Source organism: Protopterus annectens, chromosome 13.part0 (genome assembly GCF_019279795.1).
Source record: "Protopterus annectens isolate FY-2018-M chromosome 13.part0, PAN1.0, whole genome shotgun sequence".
Lineage (NCBI taxonomy): Eukaryota > Metazoa > Chordata > Ceratodontiformes > Protopteridae > Protopterus > Protopterus annectens.
This window is the reverse complement of record NC_056747.1, coordinates 1,034,265,068-1,034,288,066: the sequence shown is the minus strand read 5'-3', so window position 1 is coordinate 1,034,288,066 and position 22,999 is coordinate 1,034,265,068. Positions and strand designations below refer to the sequence as shown.

The 22,999-nt window shown below is 38.1% G+C and overlaps 1 protein-coding gene across 1 annotated transcript in view; it reads left to right on the top strand.

Moving 5' to 3' along the window:
* The window catches only part of MED24 (mediator complex subunit 24), a 1,193,465-nt gene that overhangs the window by 31,318 nt on the left and 1,139,148 nt on the right, over positions 1-22,999 (top strand). Inside the window, exon 4 of the mRNA XM_044055033.1 lies at positions 22,410-22,448. Within this exon, the coding sequence (XP_043910968.1) occupies positions 22,410-22,448 (39 nt within the window). The remainder of the gene's footprint in view (positions 1-22,409; positions 22,449-22,999) is intronic.

The window sequence follows — 22,999 nt, the reverse complement described above, 5'->3', positions numbered from 1 at the left end:
TTTTTTTCTTTTCTTTTGCCATTGTGCAAAATGCAGTTTACCTGTGGTTTGTTTTTTAACATCACATGTACTGGAGCTGGAGTAGGTAGTTTTGTACACTTTGGCTGACAATTTTTATTTATTTTTTGTATGTATGTGTTTAGCTGTGTTGAGTTGAGTTTTGTGTTCCTGTGGAACCTATTCAGCCATCTCATTATGTCAGAAATTAACTTTCTCAAACACGCTCTGGAGTATATGGAAGACTGCTGTTTGCAGACTATTTAGCATGTACATTAGTGGTAACCAGACATGTAAAATGGTAACCATGGTTAAGGCTGACCTGTTGTGATATAGTCCTGCCTCATTCCATTTAGACCCATCCATTAATTTGCTTGCTGGAGTTCCCCTTTGTTTTGAAGTTACCAGGCTCTACTGAGTTGAGTATGTAGCCAGTCACTGGTAATGTACTTTTTTGTTAGGCCGTACCATGTGAACATTTGCTATTTTATGTATATATTGTAAAAATAAAACTCTAGTAACAGTCCATTTATGAATTTCTATGGTCTGGTGACCTTGTTACATTTTATGATAACCTCTGATTACGGTATATTACTTCAACTGACTTTTTATTAATGCACATGCTGGAGTAATAATATGTAATAGTGATTCCAGTTGTTTAATGCACTGTGGTCATGAGATTTGTATTTGCTTGGAGTTTGTCAAAATGTTTATATTGATGCTGCAGAATTGATAATTGTTTTGTCCAGGATTATCGTCTGCTTTAGTGCCAGGGCTTCTATTTACCATCTGAGTTGATGTTTCCCTAAATTCTTCACGGCTTTATAAAAGCTGTCTATGGTTATGCAGGGTGGTCATCAGCTCCATTTTTATTTCAGAAACTGAGCCACCTGACTGAAATTCAGTGCAGTCATGACAGCAATGGCATGGCAAGGTGAAGATTGTCATGATGCAGTAACCATTTTTCTTGAAGTCCAGTGGATGTAGTGTTTTAGCAGTTTGGCCCAGTTATCCCCTTCCAGTGCTACATTTTTCAAATGACAGTGCAGGAACAGCTAGCATGTTTGAGCTTCATAGTCTTCAGCAGAAAGTTGCATATTGTAAATGGGTGCATCCTGTGTAGTTAGCTGCTACAACCCACAGGAAGTAAAAATTGTAAACGTCTTCATGTAGGTACAGGGAGCTTGGAGGTGCAGTTGTGGATGATTCTTATGGATGGTTTGTTTTTAATAGAATAATGGCTGTATTATCAAATGGACAGGGAAGGGTGGACTCTGCACACTGATATTATCCTCCCCCATGCCCACAGCTGGTAGTTAAACTCGGTGAATACATTTGAGTTACATGATATTTAAATTGTAATGGCAGCTGAGGCTTATCATAATGCCTGTCTTCCAATGCTACACAAAATTCAGTTTGTGAAACAGCCTTCCCCAGTCTCAGTATGCTATCACTGGTTGTCTTGTGTAGTGAAACCCATCAGTAATGTTAACACAAGCAGTGCAGTAACTGTATCACAGCATATCTTGCTGCTCATCACTTTGAGATAACAGTGTATGTTATGTGTGACTTTAGTCCACTACTGAATACTTCTAGAGCATTCCACACCTTATATTCCAGTACTTAAAATAATGTCAACTTGTTACATGTTTTATAAGGCCTTTTTATTTAAAATGTGTACATATATCCCAGGAGAAATCTATAACTGTCTTGATATATTAGAATGCCAAATATCAAAAAATCTGTCCACACTTCACTGGCAGATTGCTTACTTTCTAACCCGTAGTATGTCTGGCAACATGACCATATGTATTTAATCTTGTGGGGGTAAGGCAGCAGCAGATGTTCATCATTTGGCTGATTTGCTGCAGGACCGTAAAGCTGTTTGACATTTACTTAACTGCTATATCCCAGTCACTCATCCTCATCTTTTTTGCGGAAGTGGGACATCTTTGTTGGCATAATGGACTGTGCAGACTCAAACCTTTTTTCTTTTTATTTCTTGTTAATGTCTATTTTGTTGGCCTTGATGGCCAAAAGCCACATGTCACGTATTGATGTCAATGGTCAACTTCATTAGCAAGGTAGAGAAAGAGAGAATGGGGGTATCCCCTGACAGCAGGAGGGGTCCCTTTTGGCCTGCTTTTAATCCCCCATACCCATCCATTGCACAGTGCTTACGGGCATCTGTTTGGATTGTATGTTTGTTTCCGTGAGCAGTCTCCACCTGCAGACATTACATCTGCATCATCTTGCTGTTTTTCTAGAGCCTTCCACCAAGGGGTATAACCAGGCAGAATGGAACCCATCCTCAAGTCCAGATGAAGGAATGCCAGCCAGAGCCAGCCACTAGCCCACTCTTTGACACTCTTTTTTGCTAGTCAGATGGCAATTGCTGCTTGAAATCAAAGACTGAATCAGTTGCACTCTTCTGATCCATCAGTCATTCAGTGTTTTTTATTGGCAGTAGTGAGTCATTAGTTATTTTGACTTCTGTACATACATGTGTTGTATCAAAAAATATGATTTTCACCTTGCTGTGTTCCCTGGTCACAGTTGTTCATGCTGGCAACAGATACTTCCTAAACATTGCAATTTAGTCTTTGTTTTGCTTGGGAGAAAGCTAAGCTATAACATTGTATTTCAACTAGGGGACAATAAACATTGCGTATGTTTGCAAGTACTTGAGGAATATTCAGATAATCAGCAAGCAAAATGACTTTCAGCCAGAAAGACATGTTAAGCAATAAATCCTGCTGGAGCTCCGATTGCAGTCACAGATTGCAGCTCTGTCATATGCTGTTACTATTATCCTGAGATTTGTTTACAAGTCAGTGGATGGTGCAGCTAGGGCAACAGGCACCAGTATAGTGCTGTGCTTTTAGACCTGGCTCTGCCTCACAGTTTCTTCAGATGATTCCACTGCAACCCTTACCAGTGCCACCTTCATTGGGTCTGCTATTTGCTGACTATTGGTCAAAACTTATCAGGGGGACTTGGGGAGGTAAAATGAATTTCATCTTTTTGGTGCTCAATTCCAAGGTTTACAATGCTTTGCCAGGACACAACTCCATTTGATCTCTGATTCTGACATGGCCAACCACAACAGAACAGCCAGGGATCTGGAAGGGACCAGCATGTCTGTAGTGACTATTGGAGTAGTTGCCAGCCCAGAGGCAGGAGCAGTTAGCAGCAGGGTTGGCACAGTCATCATTTGGGGAGGGGGTGCAGTAAACAGTCTAATCCTTGATACCTTACTTGACTGTTCTACACTGGAGCCAGTCTGGGGTTGCAGGCATGTCTGGCCATCATACAAGACAAGTGGATAAGGACAGTAACGTCCAGATTATATACAGTTATTTTCCCACCCCTCCCAAGTGCCACTCATTCCCTTTGCCAGATATTTTACCCTACAAAGAGTCTGCCAAGAGAGGAGGTGTTAAAACTGGAAAAGTCATATAGTAGGTCCCAGCATATGTAAAATGGTTAGGTAATTACTATAATTTATTTTTAGTTTCCCCAAAACACCTCAGACTAATAGTAGATTTGGAAACCTAAATTAATTTACCCCAAAGAAACCTTATTGAATTGACATGGAGCAGTCTATCCTTCCCCATCAGAAGGAGATGGGATGTGCTCTTTAGACTTTCAATATGCCTACAATGATTTCTATTGTCCTGGAAAGGAGTCCGCCATTACCAGTTCTGTACACTCCCATTCAGTCTCCTCTTCACCCCCATCGTGTTAACCAAATGAGAGGCTGCATTGGATGAAGATTCACCAAGTCTGGTCTTTTAGCCAAATGTGTTTTGCTGGACTAGTTAGCCCAAATGACTTGTTTCATTACTTAGTTTCACAGAGGCATTATTCCATGTCTTGCATATCTATTCCCAAGTGGTCAGTCTTCATGATTTGTTCCAGTGACTTGAATGGAGGAAATTTTTTATCTGTATTCCTAAGGGTGGTAAAACTAGTGATTATGATAATTATGAGCCTATTAGTTTATAGGTTCATAGTGAAGTTTTAAGTAGTCATTCGGTAGACCATTAGAAGTCTAGCCAATAACCCCTGTTCAAAACTTTAATGTATATAATTGGAAAATGCTTTGAAAGAACTGTACTAGGTCTACTCATTTGCTTTTTAATCATATTTAGGCAGTCAGCAGCATGGTTTTATGCAAGAACACTCATGTTTCACTAGGTTGTCAAACCTTTATGTGAATGTGGTGGATAATGCAACTGAGGCAAGAATTCTGGTGGACTTAATTTACATGGAACTAGCCAAGGCTTTCAAGTCTTTCCATGTAAACATAAGGTAAAGCTTCTGACCCTCCTGAGAATTAATGAATATGTTGTGTGCTGGATCCAAAATGGCTATTGTATTGCAAATTTAAAGTTAGAATTAAAAATTATTTTTTATCTGGCAGGATGGTTACTAAGGGGGTATCTGAAGACTCTATTCTGAGTCATTCTTATTTAATGTGTTTAGTCTACTGTCCTTCTCTTTGTATGGCTACTGGTAAGTGGGAAGATGACTCAGACGTCAGGTGCACAGTTGCTAACCTACCTAACAAGATGCCCTAAAACTTCATTATCATATACATTTCCTTTACTTGAGGAAAATGTCTGGTGATGTATTTTCACACTATGGCACAAATAGGAGGGACAGTCAGTAGTTCGTAAACAGTCAAATTATTTTTACTTGTTTTTTGACATTTGTTTTGGGTGTTTTGTTAGGGGGGAAGCAGTATGTCTGCTAACAATGCCTCCACTGCAGACAGCAAATGCTTTTTAATCATGAAGGATATGCTGTGTTGCCTCAGGGAACCATGTTATGCTAATCCCACATAAGATATTAGGTCACGTATTCAGTATCTTAGCCCATTCTGCTCTTGTATCTAGATTAGGAGACTGAAATACATTAAAATGTTCTACAGTAAGAAGTTTTTTGATATCTGGGCATGTCATATAAAGATTGGTGTATAAGTCTGCAGCTCACCATTGTGAGTTACAGACTGTTTAGATGTAACATGATACAGATGTACAAATGCTTTCATGGCAACATGCTAAGTGCTACTCTGGGCTTTTTAATCAATCAGCAAGTATTAACTAGCATCATCTCTCTGCTGGCAAAAATTTGTAAATAGATTTGGTAAAGAGGAGTATCTTTATAGTGAGAGATTCAGCTCAGTAAAACAGGCTTCCATTTGAAGTTAATTGTGCCTCTTCCATAATGGGTTTCAAATCTAGTTTAGATCACTGACAAGGAAGTAATGTCTTTGATCCTAAGTTCTTGGGATACAGCATTCTTGATAGCTTCATTGGAGCCTTTTAAGACTGCCAAACCCAATAGATGTTTTGAGGGAATGGGATGAGGCAGAGATTGATTTCTGAACCAGTATGGAGACATGATTTTTTTTAAACACATTTACTGAAATATCACTTGTGACATAGGCAAATTTACATTTATATAAAAGTAATCAGACTGTATTAACACGTTCACATTTACAAACATTATACTTCACATATATTGCTGTATACCATATAACCTGAGCAACATTACATAAATTATTAAATTCCTGCTTTTTTAAGCAAGAAACATCTTTATTAAACCATTACTTGTGACATAGGCAATCATACATTTATACAAATGAAAACAAACCTCACTGACACAATCCTAGTAGAAAGCATTTTACATCACAAACCATACTGACTCATTCCCAGTTGCAAACGTTATTCATCACTTATAATCTACCTAATCATTTTCAGTAAAATATTACATAGCTCATTTATGTCCTGCCTTCTTTTAAACATCATTCCTCCCATGTATGTATTGTTCCCACAATTCCCAATTTTTTTCCCTATGTAGTTTGCTCCTACCCTTTTCTAAAGATCTCCGTTCCAGTTGTTTTATCTATGTTACCATATTCACTACTTCAAGTATTGTTGGCTTAGATTTTGATTTCCGTTTGCTAGTAATTGCTTTTTGGCAGCCACCATAACTAGACACAGCAAGGCCTTACCATGTCTAGGTAATTCCAATTCTGTATCATAGCTCAGAAACATCATCTCCCTCATCACACCAGTCTGCCCACCCAGCATCTCCAACATCGATTCCTGCAGGGAATCCTTAAAGTCTGCCAATTCACCGCACTCCCAGAAAATATGCTCCCAGTTACCTCTTTCTTCCCTGTCGCACATCCAACATTTGCTGTCTACTTGGGGTGTAAAAATATCTAGGTAAACATGTCCAAGCAAAAATCCTAACTCTTCTAGATTTTGTTGCATATTTGGAAGAGATGCATATATCCACCCATTGTTTCCTTGTGAATTGCTTATCCAGTCTCTCTACCCAAAATCCTTTCTAACCTCCTCTGGTTAATTCTTATAGTTATCATGCAGTATTTTATATGCTCTACTAATGATTCCTTTTTTAATGGCAGCTTCTCTTCTAGATTCTACTAAAAACTCTACCAGTCCTGGTCTTTCATTTAGGAACCCCCCCCCCTCCAATTTCTGTCTCTTTGCCTATACTTTGATATCACTCCTTGGTAGGGAAGACTGTCTCTAAACTGCAGTCCAAATAAATACTCGGCATCTTCCTATTCTATCATCTTTCCCTCTCTAGTTATTTGCTCCCAATACCTTGGTTCCTTTTCCAGTTTTCTCCAATAAATTCCAGCCCCCCCCTTGCCTATTGTGTATATCCCTAATTGCACTCCTTATCGACAGAATCTCCTTTCTTCATTCCCTTGTTGACTTAGTTCTTAGGATACTTTCGGCTACATTATAGATATGATTATTGTTATTGTTCTTAAAGACCTTCATCCAAAATCCCATTCTGTCCTTATTTCTTGTGCCCCCCCCCCCATTTCATTTCGGGTTCCTATTAGATGACCAAAGACACATTCCATCAAATGCATCTTGGTTGAACTTAAAACAATGAAAAGGCAAAATAGTGAAGTGGCTTTTAAGTGAATTCTTTCCCAGGGAAAGAATTTGCTTGGCCGCTTCCGTTACTTTGCCATTTTCGGCACTGTAATGCGATCTCAGAGTTGGTATAGTTAAGTAGTGGGTGTGTGGGGGGTGAACCCCCCCCCCACTTTATATATTCTTTCAATTTTTTTTTTTTTTTTTTTGGAACAGCGATTTTGTTTCCCCCTTGGAAACAAAATTGCTGTTCTGAGCTTTCGAGATTGTAAGCTTTCGCTTACATGGGGTCGATTTATTCATCATTCACTTTTTTAAGCTTTCAATGATATATCAACCCTCCATTTCATCATCATCCCTTTCCACTTTGAATTATAATTTTCTGCTTGAGCTATGTGTAGAAGCCTTAATCGTGTAGCTCTGAAATACCTCTTCAAATCGGATAATCCCAGTCTGCCCTGCTCTACTGGAAGAATCAGCTTATCCCACTTGACTCTTGCCACCTTTCCCTGCCAGATAAAGCCCTTCATCTTTTTATTAATTACTGTACACAACTTCTCCTCTGGTTGATAAAAATATGCCTGACCTGTGTATAAGACTAATGGGACTAAAAACATTTTACCTCCTTGTATCTTACTGTCCTTATCCACATAATTTATTTTAGCTTCCATTTTCTCAGTTTTTGTATTATCTTTTGTTTAGTATCTTCCTGCATATCCTTAGCTGCCACACCAGAATCATTTTAAACTGTACTCCTAAATACTTCAATCATGTCCCTATGAATATGGATATTGCTGAACCAATTCATATGTGGGTACATAATTTACTGCTATCTTTGTTTTAGCTCATAAATTTTGTATCCCAAAAAGATTTGAAACTGTCTCAATGTGTTTCACAACACTGTAATATCTCTGTCTGGTTTTGACAGGTATAAAATTAATATCATGTGCAAATAGAGCCAGCTTTTCTTGACTACCATACCAGTTATATCCTTCAATTTCTGAGTCCCTTATTTTTTGTCAGTGGTTCTAGATATAATGCAAATAACAAAGGGGAAAGAGGACACCCCTGTATGGTTCCTCTGCTCAAGCAGAAATTATCAGAGAGAACCACACCCACTTTAATTTTCACCTCCGGTCCCTCATATATCCTCCTAATCAACCTTATATTTTTTAGGAAATACAAATGCTTCCATTGGCCTGCTCATAAAGTCCCATCTTACTCTGTCCATTGCTTTCTCTGGATGAAGACACACCAATGGCAATGATATGTTCTTACATTCTGCTTCCTCCTGGATCATCAGTGTTCTGTTAATGTTGTTAAATATTTGCCTCCCCTACCCAAAACCATATTGATCCATATCTCTCAGTTTTGGCATTACTTTACTTTTGCCATTCTTTTTAGCCGTTTTAGACATGAACACATTAGAATCATGGTTTAGTACTGAAATGGACCTGTATAAAGCTGGATCTGATGGATCTTTGCCCTCTTTAAGTATTACAGCTACCACTGCTTTCTTCCAGGATGTTGGTACTTCCCCTTCTCTTAAAATACTGTTAATCAAAACCTTCCAGATCTTTCAGTTTTTCCCTCCTAGCTTCCACGGGAATGCCATCTGTTCCTGGGTACTTTCCTGTAGATTAGTTATACATCACAATTTTTATCTCATTTCCTTCTATCCTAACCTTTAGTAATTGAGCCTCATCTACTTCTAACCTTGGCATATTTCATTCTTCAGTAAGGAGACATGATTGTCAAAAGGTAAGGAATTGTAAAGAAGCATGCTTAGATCCCTTATGACGGGGTCTGATTGAAGAGGTTTGGTACCTGTATGTTAAGATGTGGAATTGTTTTGTTTACCAAAAACAACTGTACAACATTTTTCACACTTTGTATGTGATCATTGTCCCTTCATCGGTTAATCTTCTCTAATCCTCATTCAAGCAGTTGAGTCAATGGAGGAATGAAAAACTATAATTTTATAGCCCTCTGCAAACATGGATAACCATAAGCTGACTTGGGTTGAAGTTCTGAGTAATAAATACCAACAAAGAGAGGACTGAATATTGAGCCCTGTGGTGTATAACTGCCAATGTTTTTGCTTTTAGAAGTGGCACCTGGTACTCTAACCCCTCAGATTCTGTTAAGCAGTTAGCTAAACCACCACACAACATACAGATTTATTTTCAGATTTACTGGTTTGTCAACTTTCCAGGTGGCTGCTGACTAACATATTGATTAGGGCTGTCCCATCGTGAAAATTGTGAAATTGTTAAAGCCTGTAAAAGTTATCGGGTTGGGTAAAATTCAGTTACAGGTTATAATTATACTGCCCAAATATCCGCAAAGAAAATATTTGAAAAATGTGATGGAAAATCATCCAGAAAAGAAGAAAAAGCTGTGATTTGGGAAGAACTGCAGCAGGTTTCCAGCAAAAAAGAAGTTTTAAGTTCCAGCTTTTATTCAGGAGATGTCTTTCACTAATTTAGAAAAAGATAAATAAAACAAATCAAGGGTGTTTAATGGAAAGAATTTATAAAGTCAAATGACAAATTACATGAAAAAGTAGAGTCTGTAAGTAGTCATTAATATGATCTTATAAAAGTGCAAGAATCAGAGCTTAAAATATAGGAAGGATTGGCTTTTTCAGAAGAACTGTTTCAAATAATAGACTTTTTTCTGTGGTAAGAGGATCTAGACGTTGCAGGCATATCTTGCAACTGTACAGTTTTTTGCAGAATGTCCAGATTTTTGCCTCATATTTTTGGTCAATTTTTCATAAAATTGTGGTTGTCTGGCAAATTAGTAGCAACTCATTAAAGACTGAAGTCAGAAAATAAAGACAGAATTCATACCCTTCAGAAAATTCATGTGAATGTAAAACCTGTTATTCTATGTTTGTAAGAGCAATATTTAAAAATTGTCCCTATTTTTGGGCCCTTGTCTCATTTTTACTTATGGCTTTGTCCAGATCTCTCGATCTAAGAGGTTAAAAGGTATGGTTGCAGGCAGCGTTATATTTATGAAAGTACAGATTAGCACCTGGACTAGTGTTACAAGGCAAGATTTGTTAATTGAAAGCATACATCATATGCATGTTTCAAATCTGGCCATCAGGAAGCAGCTGAGACATGTAGTAGTAAAGATGCAATTATATTTGAAAAAAAGGAGATATTCTGTAATTCTAGAGGTATGCCCTGAAACCAATCAAGTGGTGATTAACATTGGGCTCTGCTTTTGGCATTTCCTTTGCTCAGTGAGGAGAGACAGCTCAGGCCAAAAACCTACCATACCAGTCTGAAAGTTGCATGGGATCTTAGTCCTGTCAGTGTAGGAGATCTGACAGTGGTAAAGGGACAAACCATGTAAGTGAGCGACAACATCTGTGTCGATCCTGTGAGTTAGGAAAAAGACTAGTATGCTTTGCAGTGTACAAACCTACAAGTCACACCACTGCTTAGCACTACAGAAACTAGACTGGCTAGAACTCCCTCAGCTGTTCCAACTATACCAACTACAAATCATCCATTTTATCCTCTATCTACTCGCCTTCTGCCCCAGCCTCTCTACTATCATATCCAAATATTCCCCTGTTAGGACGCTTCGCAGCTCAAATCAAGAATTATTAGACCTCTACAAACCCAAAACCAAAATAGTCTGCCTTCTTCTTACTATAACCCAGCTACATCCTGGAACTAACTCCCCTTGGAAATAAAATCTCTCCAGCATAGCAAAAGTTTCAAATTAGCCACAAGGAAATACCTAAAAACAAAAGTGGTCTTGCCACTGTAGCCAACCACCCTGAAACCGCCATCCTTTCACCTATTTCACCACCTCACTCTTAATGTATCTCTAACACTATTCCCCTGCTTCTTTTACCTCTTCCCTTCCTCCATTTCCAACCACTCTTAATTCTTAATCTCAAAACAACCTACCTGTCTAGTCTGTGTCCTATACTCTACCTCCCCTACATCTCCTACTAGCCATTCTTACTTTCCTTTCCTGTTTCCAAACTCCTATACAACTAGATCCTACCCACTTTAAATAAGCATCTCCCTAACTATTAACTCATTTAGCTCTAAGCAGCTTAAATAATATTGTAACTAGTCACATTTTCTTCTGCTAATTGTTTAAAACCTTGTTTATAATAACTCACATACTTGTCTGCCAGTTGTTAATACTCTGTATAATTGAATTGCCTCTGTATAATTGAATTGCCTGAGGAGCTTTTGTGCTCTCCAGGTCTCTGCTTGTAAGATCCTATAGCTGATTCTTACAACTATGTTACTAAAATTTTAATAAATTGTTTTCTAGTCCTGAGGAGCTTTTCTTCCCGGGTCTCTGCTGAAAATGAGCTAAAAGTTCAGCCAGACTAACCCGGTTAACTAATGTAAAATAAATAAATGCTTTGCAGTATTTCTGGATAAATTTAAGGTTGTACAGGCACTTCAGGTGCTAACATTGTTCTTTATAAATATTCAGTTTTGTTTGTCATGAGCTGTTCTTCATAATAAGGTAATTTTGTTTTTTCCATTTTTACTCCTAAGGTCATGGTTTTGGATATTTTTTTCTTGCTTGTGAGATCTTGGAAAGGTGTCCTAAAGTAGAGAAAAGCAAAACACAAATCCACAGTGTTGGGGCTGGTATTGAACCTGTGACCTATTTGGTAACAGGACAAATTTAAACGTACCAAAGTTAAATCCAGAAGATATCACCTTGGCCCTTAGATTTAGAGGAATGATTCTATCCCCTCCTGGCAGGTAGAATAAGATGCCTTGTATAAGTTCTTTTTAGTTTGTGTCTTTTCAAGCCAGCTAAATGAGCTTATGGACAAAAGTTCTTGTTCTTGCTTCTTTGTCAAAGGACAGCCACAAGGCATTCTGTAGTCACATCCATAAGCTAAAAGGAAAGATCCAGATTTGTGCAGAACTGGTAGTTAATTATACCAAATGTACTGAGTCTGTGGACATACAGGCCAACAGGTTCTGTGAAAACTTCACTCCCCTGTCCCCGCCACATGTACCCCATGACATCCCTACCACATGTCCCCTACCTTCTATCTCTAAAAAGCAAGTCATAAATGCCCTGCTGTAAAGGCCAAAAATACAGCATCTATGGGACCTGATAACATCCCAGGCTGCGTCCTACATGGGCTCCAACATGAATTAGCTACACCATTAGGTACTCTTTTCAGTCTAAGCACAGGCTTTGTACCAGCTGAATGGAAAACTGGCACCATTATTCCTTTGCACAAAGGTGGTCTTCTACTGTCCCTGGGAACTATAGCCCTATTAGCCTGACTAGCCTTATATGGAAGGCCATGAAGTAAGTCATCATGGACATTTACCAATATCTTTGTTGATATCTCCAAACATTTGATCCTACTCAGTTTGGATTTGTTACAGGGAGATCATGCCTGTTAAACCTGGTGGATTTCTTTGAGACGGTCACCAAGGCCTTGGACAAGGGGTAGTATGTGCATACAGCCTACCTGGACTTAACCAAGGCATTTGACACTATCCCCCACCAGGCATCCTTGACAAACTCGCTCAACTAGGCATCAACCCTTCTATTGTTAGATGGATCACTAACTGGCTGTCTGATAGAACTCGTATAGTCAAAATAGGGGAATCCACCTCCAACAGCAGACCTGTAACCAGTGGTGTTCCACAGGGATCAGTCCTGGGACCTCTACTGTTTGGAATCTATTCCTCCAAAGTGCAAACAAAAACTAAAGGTCTGTGGCTGACAAAGTTTACTGATAACTGCAAACTGGGAGTGGTCATAGAATCTCCAAATGATGTCAAAATCCTACAAGAGGGTCTTGCACAAACAAATGATTGGTGCCAAAACCATGACCTTAAACTCAATATAAAAAAAATGTATTATCATTACTTTCAGTAAAAGCAATGTTCCTGCTAACTACCACATCAATAGCAACACCTTAAGTACACCCTCAGCAGTGAGAGACCTGGGCACACAGGTTAATAGCAACCTTACATTTGACCACCATGTCTTCACAGTGGTAAGAAGGGCATTATATATTGCTCATTTCATAAGTAAGGGCATTGCCTCCAGAATAAGAAGTTATAACCTCCCTGTACTCTTCCCTCATCAGGCCAGTAAGTGAGTTCAACACCCTTTTTGGTATGTACCTTTCTTAGCACCTACAGCAGTTAGAGAAACCACAAAGGTTCCTCAGAAGGAAAATTCAAGGTCTTCAGCATCTGTCCTTTGGGGATCTTCTGAAATCACTGTCACTTTATTCTGTTTCATACAGACTACTCTGGTGATCTCTGCCTTGCGTACAGTGCAAACTCTAACCCTGCGTTATTGGAAATGCTGCATGTCTGTAAGTCAAACAGTACACGGGCTGTCACTCTAAAGACCTTGACCTATTTTGTGACATTAATAAACCATGCTGGAGGGGCAGATTGTCTCCCAGAGGTTACCATACTTTTGGAACAGACTCGCACTTCGTGTCAAACAGAACATCTCATTGGTTGTCTTCAAATGCAGTCTGGACGACTGAATGGGTGACTATAAATTTACCCCAGGGAATCCATCTGTGTCCCTCTTGGACAGGGGCAGTAGGTGCTGATCATGGAAATAACGATAAGAACTTGACTAGGCTTGTGATGGCCCTAGGGCCATTAGCCTAGTAACTTTCTCCCGTGATCCTTTTATCTCGGAAGGGAAAAATACTAAAGACTGGGGAGACCTAAGTGTTTATGGAAGATTACCATTCACTTACGTCCGGCAGAAGCAAGTTTATCCTGGATGCCTAGATGCAGGTATGAGATTAAAGCTGCTATATCCATCTATCTTCATAGTGCTTTTTTTCTTGAGAATCAAAATGTTTTAGGGTGAAACATGGGCTACAAAGGAAACAAAAAAAAAACTGTAGCTAGCAGAGTAAGCCAGCAAACTGGAGGAACTTAGCTTTTAAGTCTTCTGACAGAAACCCCACAGAGAGACTTTGCTAATGAAACATTTTTCATTGTTTTAAAATAAAATGGTTCCATGATAGGAAAAGGCCCTGGAGCTGAACAGAAGAAACCTGGAGTGCCTCATGTATCTTCAACTGTACCCAGACACTGTTGTCAGGAGATTGAGATGATCAGGAAGAAGATGAGCAACAGAGTGAAATGTATAACATAAAATAAATTGGAAGTCGGTGAAGCATTTGACTAGATGTAGCTTAAATTTGAACTGTGGTACTGCAAGAAGTAGATGAAAAGGGCTGGCTATTTCACTGCGTGAAACTAGTAGGACAACTGTAAAGTATAACCCCACACCATTGATGTCTAGGAGGATACTGAATGGACTGAAGAAATGACTGCAAGTCGAACAGTTTTTGTTCTCATTAACATTTGTATAAAAATTTCCTGATTAAAAAGTAATTCTGTGTGGTATGCAGTCAAAGGTGTTTCAAATGTAAGGTAAAGGAGGTATATCAGTGGCTGTTGTATATGTTAGTAATATTAAAAAGTAAAACATACTTTCTTAGGTCGAATGTGCCAAGCTTTGTGTTGTAACCAGAAAAAGTCTGGAAAGAAGCAAGATTCACTAACTCTTTTTGTAAACAGAATCTAAAACTATTCCTCAGTACTCATTGGTTATGCCCCTGTACTAACCCTGACTAACTTTCTTCCTTTGCACTAATGAATACTCTTCACCTTTATAAACATATCCTTAAAAAACCAAAAGACCATGTCATGACAATTTAAATATATGTATATAGTAACATCTGTTGTATATAACCTATTGTGTTATGCTCATGATGAGTACTGCACTTTTTATTACCAACAGCTGTTTAACATTGGACTGTTGCAACTTTCTGTATTGTATTTTGTATCTGTCTTGGAGCTTTTCTCCCCGGGCCTCTACTGAAAATGGACATGTATCCAGTTAGACTAGCCCAGTCAACAAATGTAAAATAAATAAATAAATAATGGTAGCGATTGTATATGTAGAAAGTTTCTCTCAATTTCAGAGGTAGATGGTGTAGATTAATGTTCTTTCTTTAAGCGGCAGGCAGTTCCTTTAGCAAATTGACTTGGAGGGAGGCTGAATTAATGAAAAACGTGAACATTGTAGTCCTTTCTTGCGTTTGCAAAGTAATTGCTATTTCCCCCCCCATTAGCACGTGTGATTGGTTGAAGACCATCAGCTACAGGTGCAGAGAAATACATGCATTTGTCTATTTATGTATTGTTTACTAGCATAGTACATTGATCATTATTGACCATTAAATTATCAGGGCTGAGCCTGAAATTGATGAATGGTCTGAGCAGTGTGTTCTGAGTGAAATCAGCAAGATGTGATGTAGTTAACTTTTAAACCTATATTTATTTAAACCTATATTGGCAAGCTCTTCATTTCTTACTTTCCATTTTATTTTCACTGAAGTTTGAAAGTGAATTGTTACACAAATAGCCAGAGTCCTTTATTTCTGTTGAGGATAAAATTTAGTATTTACTGAAAGCATGCAGGTTGTTTTTCACATCTGGGAGGGGAAAAGAGCCAGGATAAGAACATATATCAGTCTAAGTGGGAACAGAGACTCTAGTTTGCATATTTGGATGGTTAACCTTAACTATGTAATACAGCCATCAATTTGGGGTAACTTCTCTTATTTGGAGTGATAGACTTGTTTTTTGTTGTTGTGAGTTAAAAAGGAGGGATGACACAGTAGTGCAGTGGATAGCATTGTTGCCTCACAGCAAAATGTTCCCAGGTTCTATTCTCAACTAGGGTGCCTTCTCTGTGGAGTCTGCATAGCCTCCCTGTGTTTGTGTGTGTTTCCTCTACGTGTTACAGATTGGACACTCTAAATTAATAAATGTGAGTTTGTATGTGAATGCATGGTGTGGAAGAACAACCGCAGCAGGGCTAGTCACCTGATGGTGTGAAACTTTTATGTAGATAGTCACTGTTGAAGTGACACCCTGACCCCATGTGTCAAAATGGGGGGAAGGGGTTGTGAGTGGATGGAAAAGGAGAGGTATTTGAAAGTATATGCAGTTTTGTAGTTTCTTGAGCATTTTTATTCAAGCATAAAGTCATAAAATGTGACATTGGCTCAGACAGAGATGAGAAGAAGCAGTTGCATACATGATCAGCCTGCCGTATCATTAGTGTGAGCAAGTATGCTGCAAGATGAAAGCATAGATTCAAAGGTTCTGTCATGCCCATTATATGGGGGTAATAGCTGTTTATCAGGGTGGCTGTGCCACTAATATTAACATGGAATGTAAATGGTCTTATAGGTGGAGAGCAATATTAAGAAGTGGTACGGGGATGTTTTTGGCTAAAAGTGTGCATGTGAAGTTAATTAACAGAATTACTGTTATGCATATTAGGAGAGATTTTAGAGGAATAATAAGCTTTCAGCTGGGAATATTATTTATTGGCTTGGGTCTAGAGCCTAATTTGCAGTTGCAGTAGTGAAGATGTATCAGAGGACCTATAAGGGAGAATATAAGGAGAGAGAGGAGATGTTTGAAGAAATATATGGGAAATCTGTATGGAAGATTTACTTATTTATTAATTTACCTACCTACTTGCCTGTGTTGAACAGGAAAGTCCAGTTGGTGAAACTCCCCTTTTTCTACATTGGCCCAGGTAGAAAAGCTCCACATGTAAAGATTACATAGTCGATTTAGAACAATACAAATATAAATAGCATGATAAGTTGCATATAGTTTGGTGTAGCCAGGTGAAGTACTTTGCATATTTATGTGTGACACTTTTAAATATTGTCATCTATAGGTCTATTTTTTTTTCTATTTTTATTTATTTATTTTTTTGCAGTGCAGGTAAGCATACAAAAAATCTACTTTTAACTGTTATATATGATCTTGGTAGAAGACTTGTACTTACTAAAAAATATTACAGGGTAAGAATAGCATTTATATGATATTGCTGTTTAGGCATGATTCTTACTTCAGTTTAAGAGAGGAATTGAGAGTGGGAGTTAAGAATGTAGACTATGATGGTGCTGTACTAATGTGTATGTATAAAGTTAGTGTGTTTTCATGTAGTAGTTTTGTTAAGTAGTAAAAGGGAGTAATACAAGGAAGGTAGAAGGTGAGGTGGTAAATTTTTTGATAACATTTGAGACAAGCATTGAGATTATTTACCAAATAAGAAAAGTTAACGCATTGTAGCTTTATAGGCTATCTTGGAGAGGAGCAGGAACAAGAAGCAAAGACAAGACTTGGGGATACATTCCAAATTACTTGCTTTTGGTGCAAGAAGTTTTACCCCCAAAGTAAGTTGATTTATAATGCGGACTTGCACCAGAATAAACCACTTATATCAAGAGCAAGTCTTTTGGAATCTGGCCATTGGTCCTGAGTTGTTTTAGTTTGGATTTGAAGGGTATTGGCTGAAATGTTGTTGTAGTGGATTGGAAGTTATTCAGGAGTTTCGACACACAGTCGGAATATAAAATGCCGCTAGCAGATTTTTTTACTTTGTGTGCAGTAGAATTTATTTTTACTGTAATGAAGTTCTCTAGGTGGATAGTAGATCAGAAGGCTGTTCCTTGGAGGTGACAGAGAATAAGAAATTCAGTATCAGGAACTTGGATAGAATTTACATGTTATTCCCCAAAATATGATAACTGGGCTAGATGTGACAGAAATTCTGTTTCACAGTAACAGTATTTAGTTGAAATCTTTGATTCCCATCCATCCAGTAATTGTATCAGAACATACATCATTAAAAAATGAAATAATGATGTATGGTAATGTAAAAATGAGACATTGGATACCAATATCTTTTAAAATAGAATTCAAAGAAATGGTAGTGTGTGTGAATGCATAGTATACGAAAATAAAATTTATTTCAGAAGGGACAGGTACTGAGTGGGATAAAATAAAATATACTCTTAAAGCATGATAGAAATGAGATGTATCGACAAAGAAATATTAAGAATTATTTATAGAGGGCTTGTCAAAGTTTGAAGTATTGCAGAAGGGGAATTTCATGGAATAAGAACAACAACTGCAGAATGCTAAAGAAAAAATAAGGGAGTATTTAACCAATATGTGTGAGCTCAGACATGTTGTTGTTAAGCATCTGTTTTTCAATGCCTCTACAGTGCAGAAGTTAGTGCAATGTCTTGGGCAACAGAAAACATTGTAGCCAAACCTAGGAAGCCTATGATAAGAAAAATAACCAGATATATCCTATACCAAAATTGGAGATATTTCAGAAATAGTATGGAAAATTTTTATGGGGCAAAGGAGTGTACTGAGAGGGGCATCTAATTATACTAATGTTGGAGGCAGATGAGGCTCAACAATTAATAGCTAAGGTAGGAAAGGATGACATAAAATCAGTATTGTAATTAAGCAAAATGGAAGTATCCAGGATCAGATAATATTCCTGTGGAAATGTGAAAGTTATGAGGAAATAGAGTAATAAAGATTTGGGTTTGCTTAGCAATATTTTAAAAGACTGGGAAAAGCAGCGGTATCCTGGAAGAAAGTAATGGTGGTTGTATAACTGAAAAAAGGGAAAGGGGTGCTGATCTGGCATCATATTATACTCCTTCAGTTTTAAACCATGATGAAAAATGGATGTCTATATTAGCTAAGTGAATCGTACACGTTTCCAAAATTGATGGATATGAACCAATGGGGTTTTGTGAAGGAGAGGCAGACATTTTATAACATCGACGGAACAATGATAAACCAAAGAGAGTGTAAGAATCTGTTATTGATGAGTGTTGGTACAGAGAAAGCATTTGATGAAGTCAGCCGAGATTTTTTGAATAGGCCAGTGATGATATTTGTAGGGTTAATGTAGAAAGTATGTGAAGTCCGGAAACAGAAAGGAAGAAGGGCTTCTCTCTCATAGGCTGTTTTTGAACAGAACAACCAGGCAGTGATGTCCCATTTCCCCTCTGTCATTTGTTTTAAATCTAGAGATGTTAATAAAGAAAATAAGGGACTCACAAATTTATATGATATTAAATGATTATATGATATAACTGGTGTGGTAACTGAGAAAAGTTTAGCTTTGCACGTGGATGATTTTATTTTGTACTTGATAAATTCCATAAGCGGGCATTTCCGTGTTGTATGTTTTGAGACGTTTTCAAGTCTTTTTAGGATGTAAGCTAAGTGAAGATAAAAAAGTTGTCTCAGTAAACTATGTGTATACACAGAACTGGTTCATCAGTACCCATACTTGATGGAGGTAAATTTACCGTGATATAAATTTAGGTGTATGGATTCCAAAGGATTCTGTTTTGGTGGCTAAGGATCTGTAGGAAAAGACTAAACAGATTATAATACAGTGTATCCATTGTAAATCCAGAATTACCAGTATAACGGAGTTCATTAGGCAGTAACAACACTGATATACCAGCCATCAAAACCTGGTTCTCAACTTTGCTCATAAAACATGAACAAAGCTAAAAATAATGGGTGGAAAGAGACCCAATTCAGGTACATACTGAACTGTCATTCAGATCTCTTGGAAGCGTAGTTGTCAATTCCTTTCTTACCTCCAGAATCCAGGAAATATCCTGAAATAATCTGGCACATTTTAAAGTATTAGTACAATTTAACGTGAGAGGTTGACTGAGCATAGAATTCAAATTAGCACATTTTCAAAAGTAAAAGTCTATAACTTTAATTATTGACTTTATTTATTGACTTTATTTATTAAAAGTAACCAACATCCTTTTCTCCCTAAATTTCCAGTTTTAGGCTGGATTATGAGGGACAGAGCAACATTTTTGAGCCCAAATCAGAAGCAATTGACAAGTGTGCTTAACGAAAATGAGAAGACTTCTTTTATTTACATTTATCGTCATCTTTAGTGGTAGTAACAGTTTGAGGTGATGACTGAGGGCATTGGATCTTGTGTAACTACTCGCTATTCTGGATCTCCACTTTCATGTAGCCTTGTTCTCCGTTTTCAGTATTTTGTATGCTTTACAACATTTCCTTTCTCTGAGTCCATTGACTTGGACAACATGGCAGTGGTTTGATATATCAGCACACTCTTACCCTTTCTGTTGAAAAGCAGCATGGATATTAGAATGGGTTCTTTTAATGTGTCACTTTCTTATAAAAATTCACATTTCTGGTCAGGCCAGTTTGTTAGGGGATAAAAAGCTGTGTTGGTACTTAATGATGCCTCATAACTGGTTTCTCAGTCATTGAATAGTGAGAGCAAGGTTTCACCAGTGGGGGATGCTGTACTCTGCCCTTTTTGCCTCTCCACCTGTAGCAGATGTTTTTCCTCATACTCTGTTGGACAGGATGCTCATCCAGAAGTGGCCTCAGAGTCTTCTTTATGCATTCCCTACCCTTTTTGACCGGATGCTCATCCAGAAGTGGCCTCAGAGTCTTCTTTATGCATTCCCACAGTTGAAGTTTCTACAGAAAGCTAAAGAGAAAAAAGGCAAGGTCATTCTTGTAGCTGTTTTATTTTTTGGTTCCCTCTGCTTTGGTCTTATCAATTAGACAGGCGTCATTTATTCAGACCTTCTGCCTTGTAAGATTAGAAAGTCTCAGCAGGGCCATTACTCACTTGAGCTATCCGCATCATTTCCTCAGTTTGCTTAAAGGCCAAGGGCCCATCTTACCTTTCTTGGGTAGACCAAATCCTTACAACATCCCATAAATGAGCTACTGTGAAAAATTATTATAGCAAATGGACAAAGTTTTCTGATATTTTTGCATTTTGAATTTTATGTGTTCCGAGCTGAAAATAAGAACTCTATTATATGATACTTGCCACCCCTGCACAAAATGTACTTTTTTTTTCTTTTAAATTTTGCATGCATGCACCAAGGTTGTTTCTTTGTGCATGCATAGTATGTTTGGAATGTCAGTGGCTTTGTGTTTTGATGAAAGGAATAATTGTAAATGTAGTGCATGGAGCACCATGATTATTCTCCAAAATAGAAGAAAGATAACCTGCTATGCGCTTCTGTAGCGTGAGACCTGACCATAGCAGTGCTTTCAAAGGTGTATTGCAAATGTTACACACTCCCTATGAACTGTTCAATCTTGTTTAAGGAAATGTGATGTTCCTTCACTCACAATGGTCCCTGAATATCCTTCCCCAGTGTCCATGTAAGTAACTTATTTAAATAAGAGCAATATTTAAGAACTGTCCCTTACTTTTCCCCTTACTTGCTGTCTAGGTCAACACTCACTAAGTGCTTTACTAGCTTTCAAAGCTGGTACAATATTTTGGCTTTTTGTAGCAGGTAGAACATGGAGTAGGTAAAGCTGCATGCACTACAAAGTTGTGATTGAGTCTCACCGATCATAATCCATTGTTTTCTCAACATGGATGCTAAGATTCATATCTCAAGCGTCACTCTCAAAAGTGAATTTCTTGGCTTCCATGTCTTGAACACAAAATAACATGGTTGTGAACACAGAGTCGTGCATATTTTTTGCTGAAAATTTATTTTGTTACCTTGTGCTTTTTTTGTCTTCATTTGTACGGTGATATTACTGTTAGACAGAAGTGAATTGAGCGCTGCAGGGCATTTTCACTTATGACTTCACCAGTTTGCGGGACTGCCCTGCTTTTGAGGTAAAAGAAGAAATCTAACTAAAGGTTTATTTATCCTTTCTTGACATAGTTAGTCCCACTAGGCAAGTGCACAGTTTTCAGAGGTGACCCGAGGTGGCATTTATACTACTAGGGGGAATTTGGTTAGGGCATCTGGGAACATTCCCATCTCTTTTTGATTGGTGCAGTAAGATCTTTAATGTCTCCTCTGAAGGACAGTACACTTAGGAGTGCAGCAGCTCATGTATTTGGTGTGGGAATAGAACTCGCAGCCTTCTGCACCAAAGAAGTTTGCTGCCTGTTGCAGCACTAACATGTTTGCTTTCAGTTGCATCAACAGTTCCTTATTTGTGTAACCCGTTTTCCACAAGTGTAAAAGTATAGTAGGCTTTTTTACAGTTGCTGTCATTGTTTTATACTTGCGACTCCTCAATTCTTTCTATGTTTGCAGCTACTGTTGCACTTTCTGTGTGGTTCCCCTAAATAATTTCTTGGAATGTGTTGGAACTGTGGAAAAATGAAAAGCAGCAGCTGAACAGAAAATCTTTGTGCTAGGCAGCGTTCCCAAAGCTGATAAGGAAAATGTGTTGGGCGTTCAACGACACCACCACTCATTAGGGGGTCTTTACCTTCCCCTACCATCATATTGGAGGCTGTGACATCTACATTTTAACATCCCTAAGTAACTGTTAACTTTCACATGACTTCAGGCTGTAAAAAATGCCTAACAATATTATTGTTTTACCCTTTTTAAGCACACAGCTAAACATAGGTACATCTCAATATATATCCAATATGGAAAGAAGAATTTGACTTTCTAGCCATGTTGAAGGCATTTGTTTTTCTATAAATGCTGATTTAGAAGTTGTAAATTTACTGTAATGTGTTCTTTGTGTTAAAGGTTACAGTTTTCTTTCTTTGTTTCAGATGGTTTCTTATGCCTCTGTGTTGACAGCCATCAGTAAGGTGAGCAGAGCTATTGTTTTTCTTAAACTATTTAATATAGAAGTCTTCAAATTTTAATTTCAGTTAATTCAGAAAGTCTTCATTTCATTAATGGTATTGGTGCTGAAGGGGTGGGGTGAGATAAGATCTGTGTGAGCTGCTGACCCTGGTTTTCCCATACTTGTTGGGGGAAAGTGGTTTGGCTCTGCGTTCTTGACACCTACAAGGAGCATAGGTACCTTCCGGCAGCTATGGACCTAGTAACATCTGTGATGCTTAGAGGTATGCTGCAGTGGCACTGGGTAGGTGTGTGTGGTGGTGAGCATGTGCCGTATTTGGGCAGCAGTTGCAAAACTTGCAAGCCACCATTGTGAAGGAGCTAAATGAAGACCCCTGATCACTAGCACTATGATGATAGGTCTTGAGTCACCCCTTACCTCAGGAGAATGAATTGTTTATTCCCCGGAGTTGAGAACCCTATAATCAAGTCAGTAGAGTAGCAGAGAAAAAGTAGCTGTCAGTACTGAGTACTAGCATATCGATGACATTTAGTTTAATAACAACACAAAATG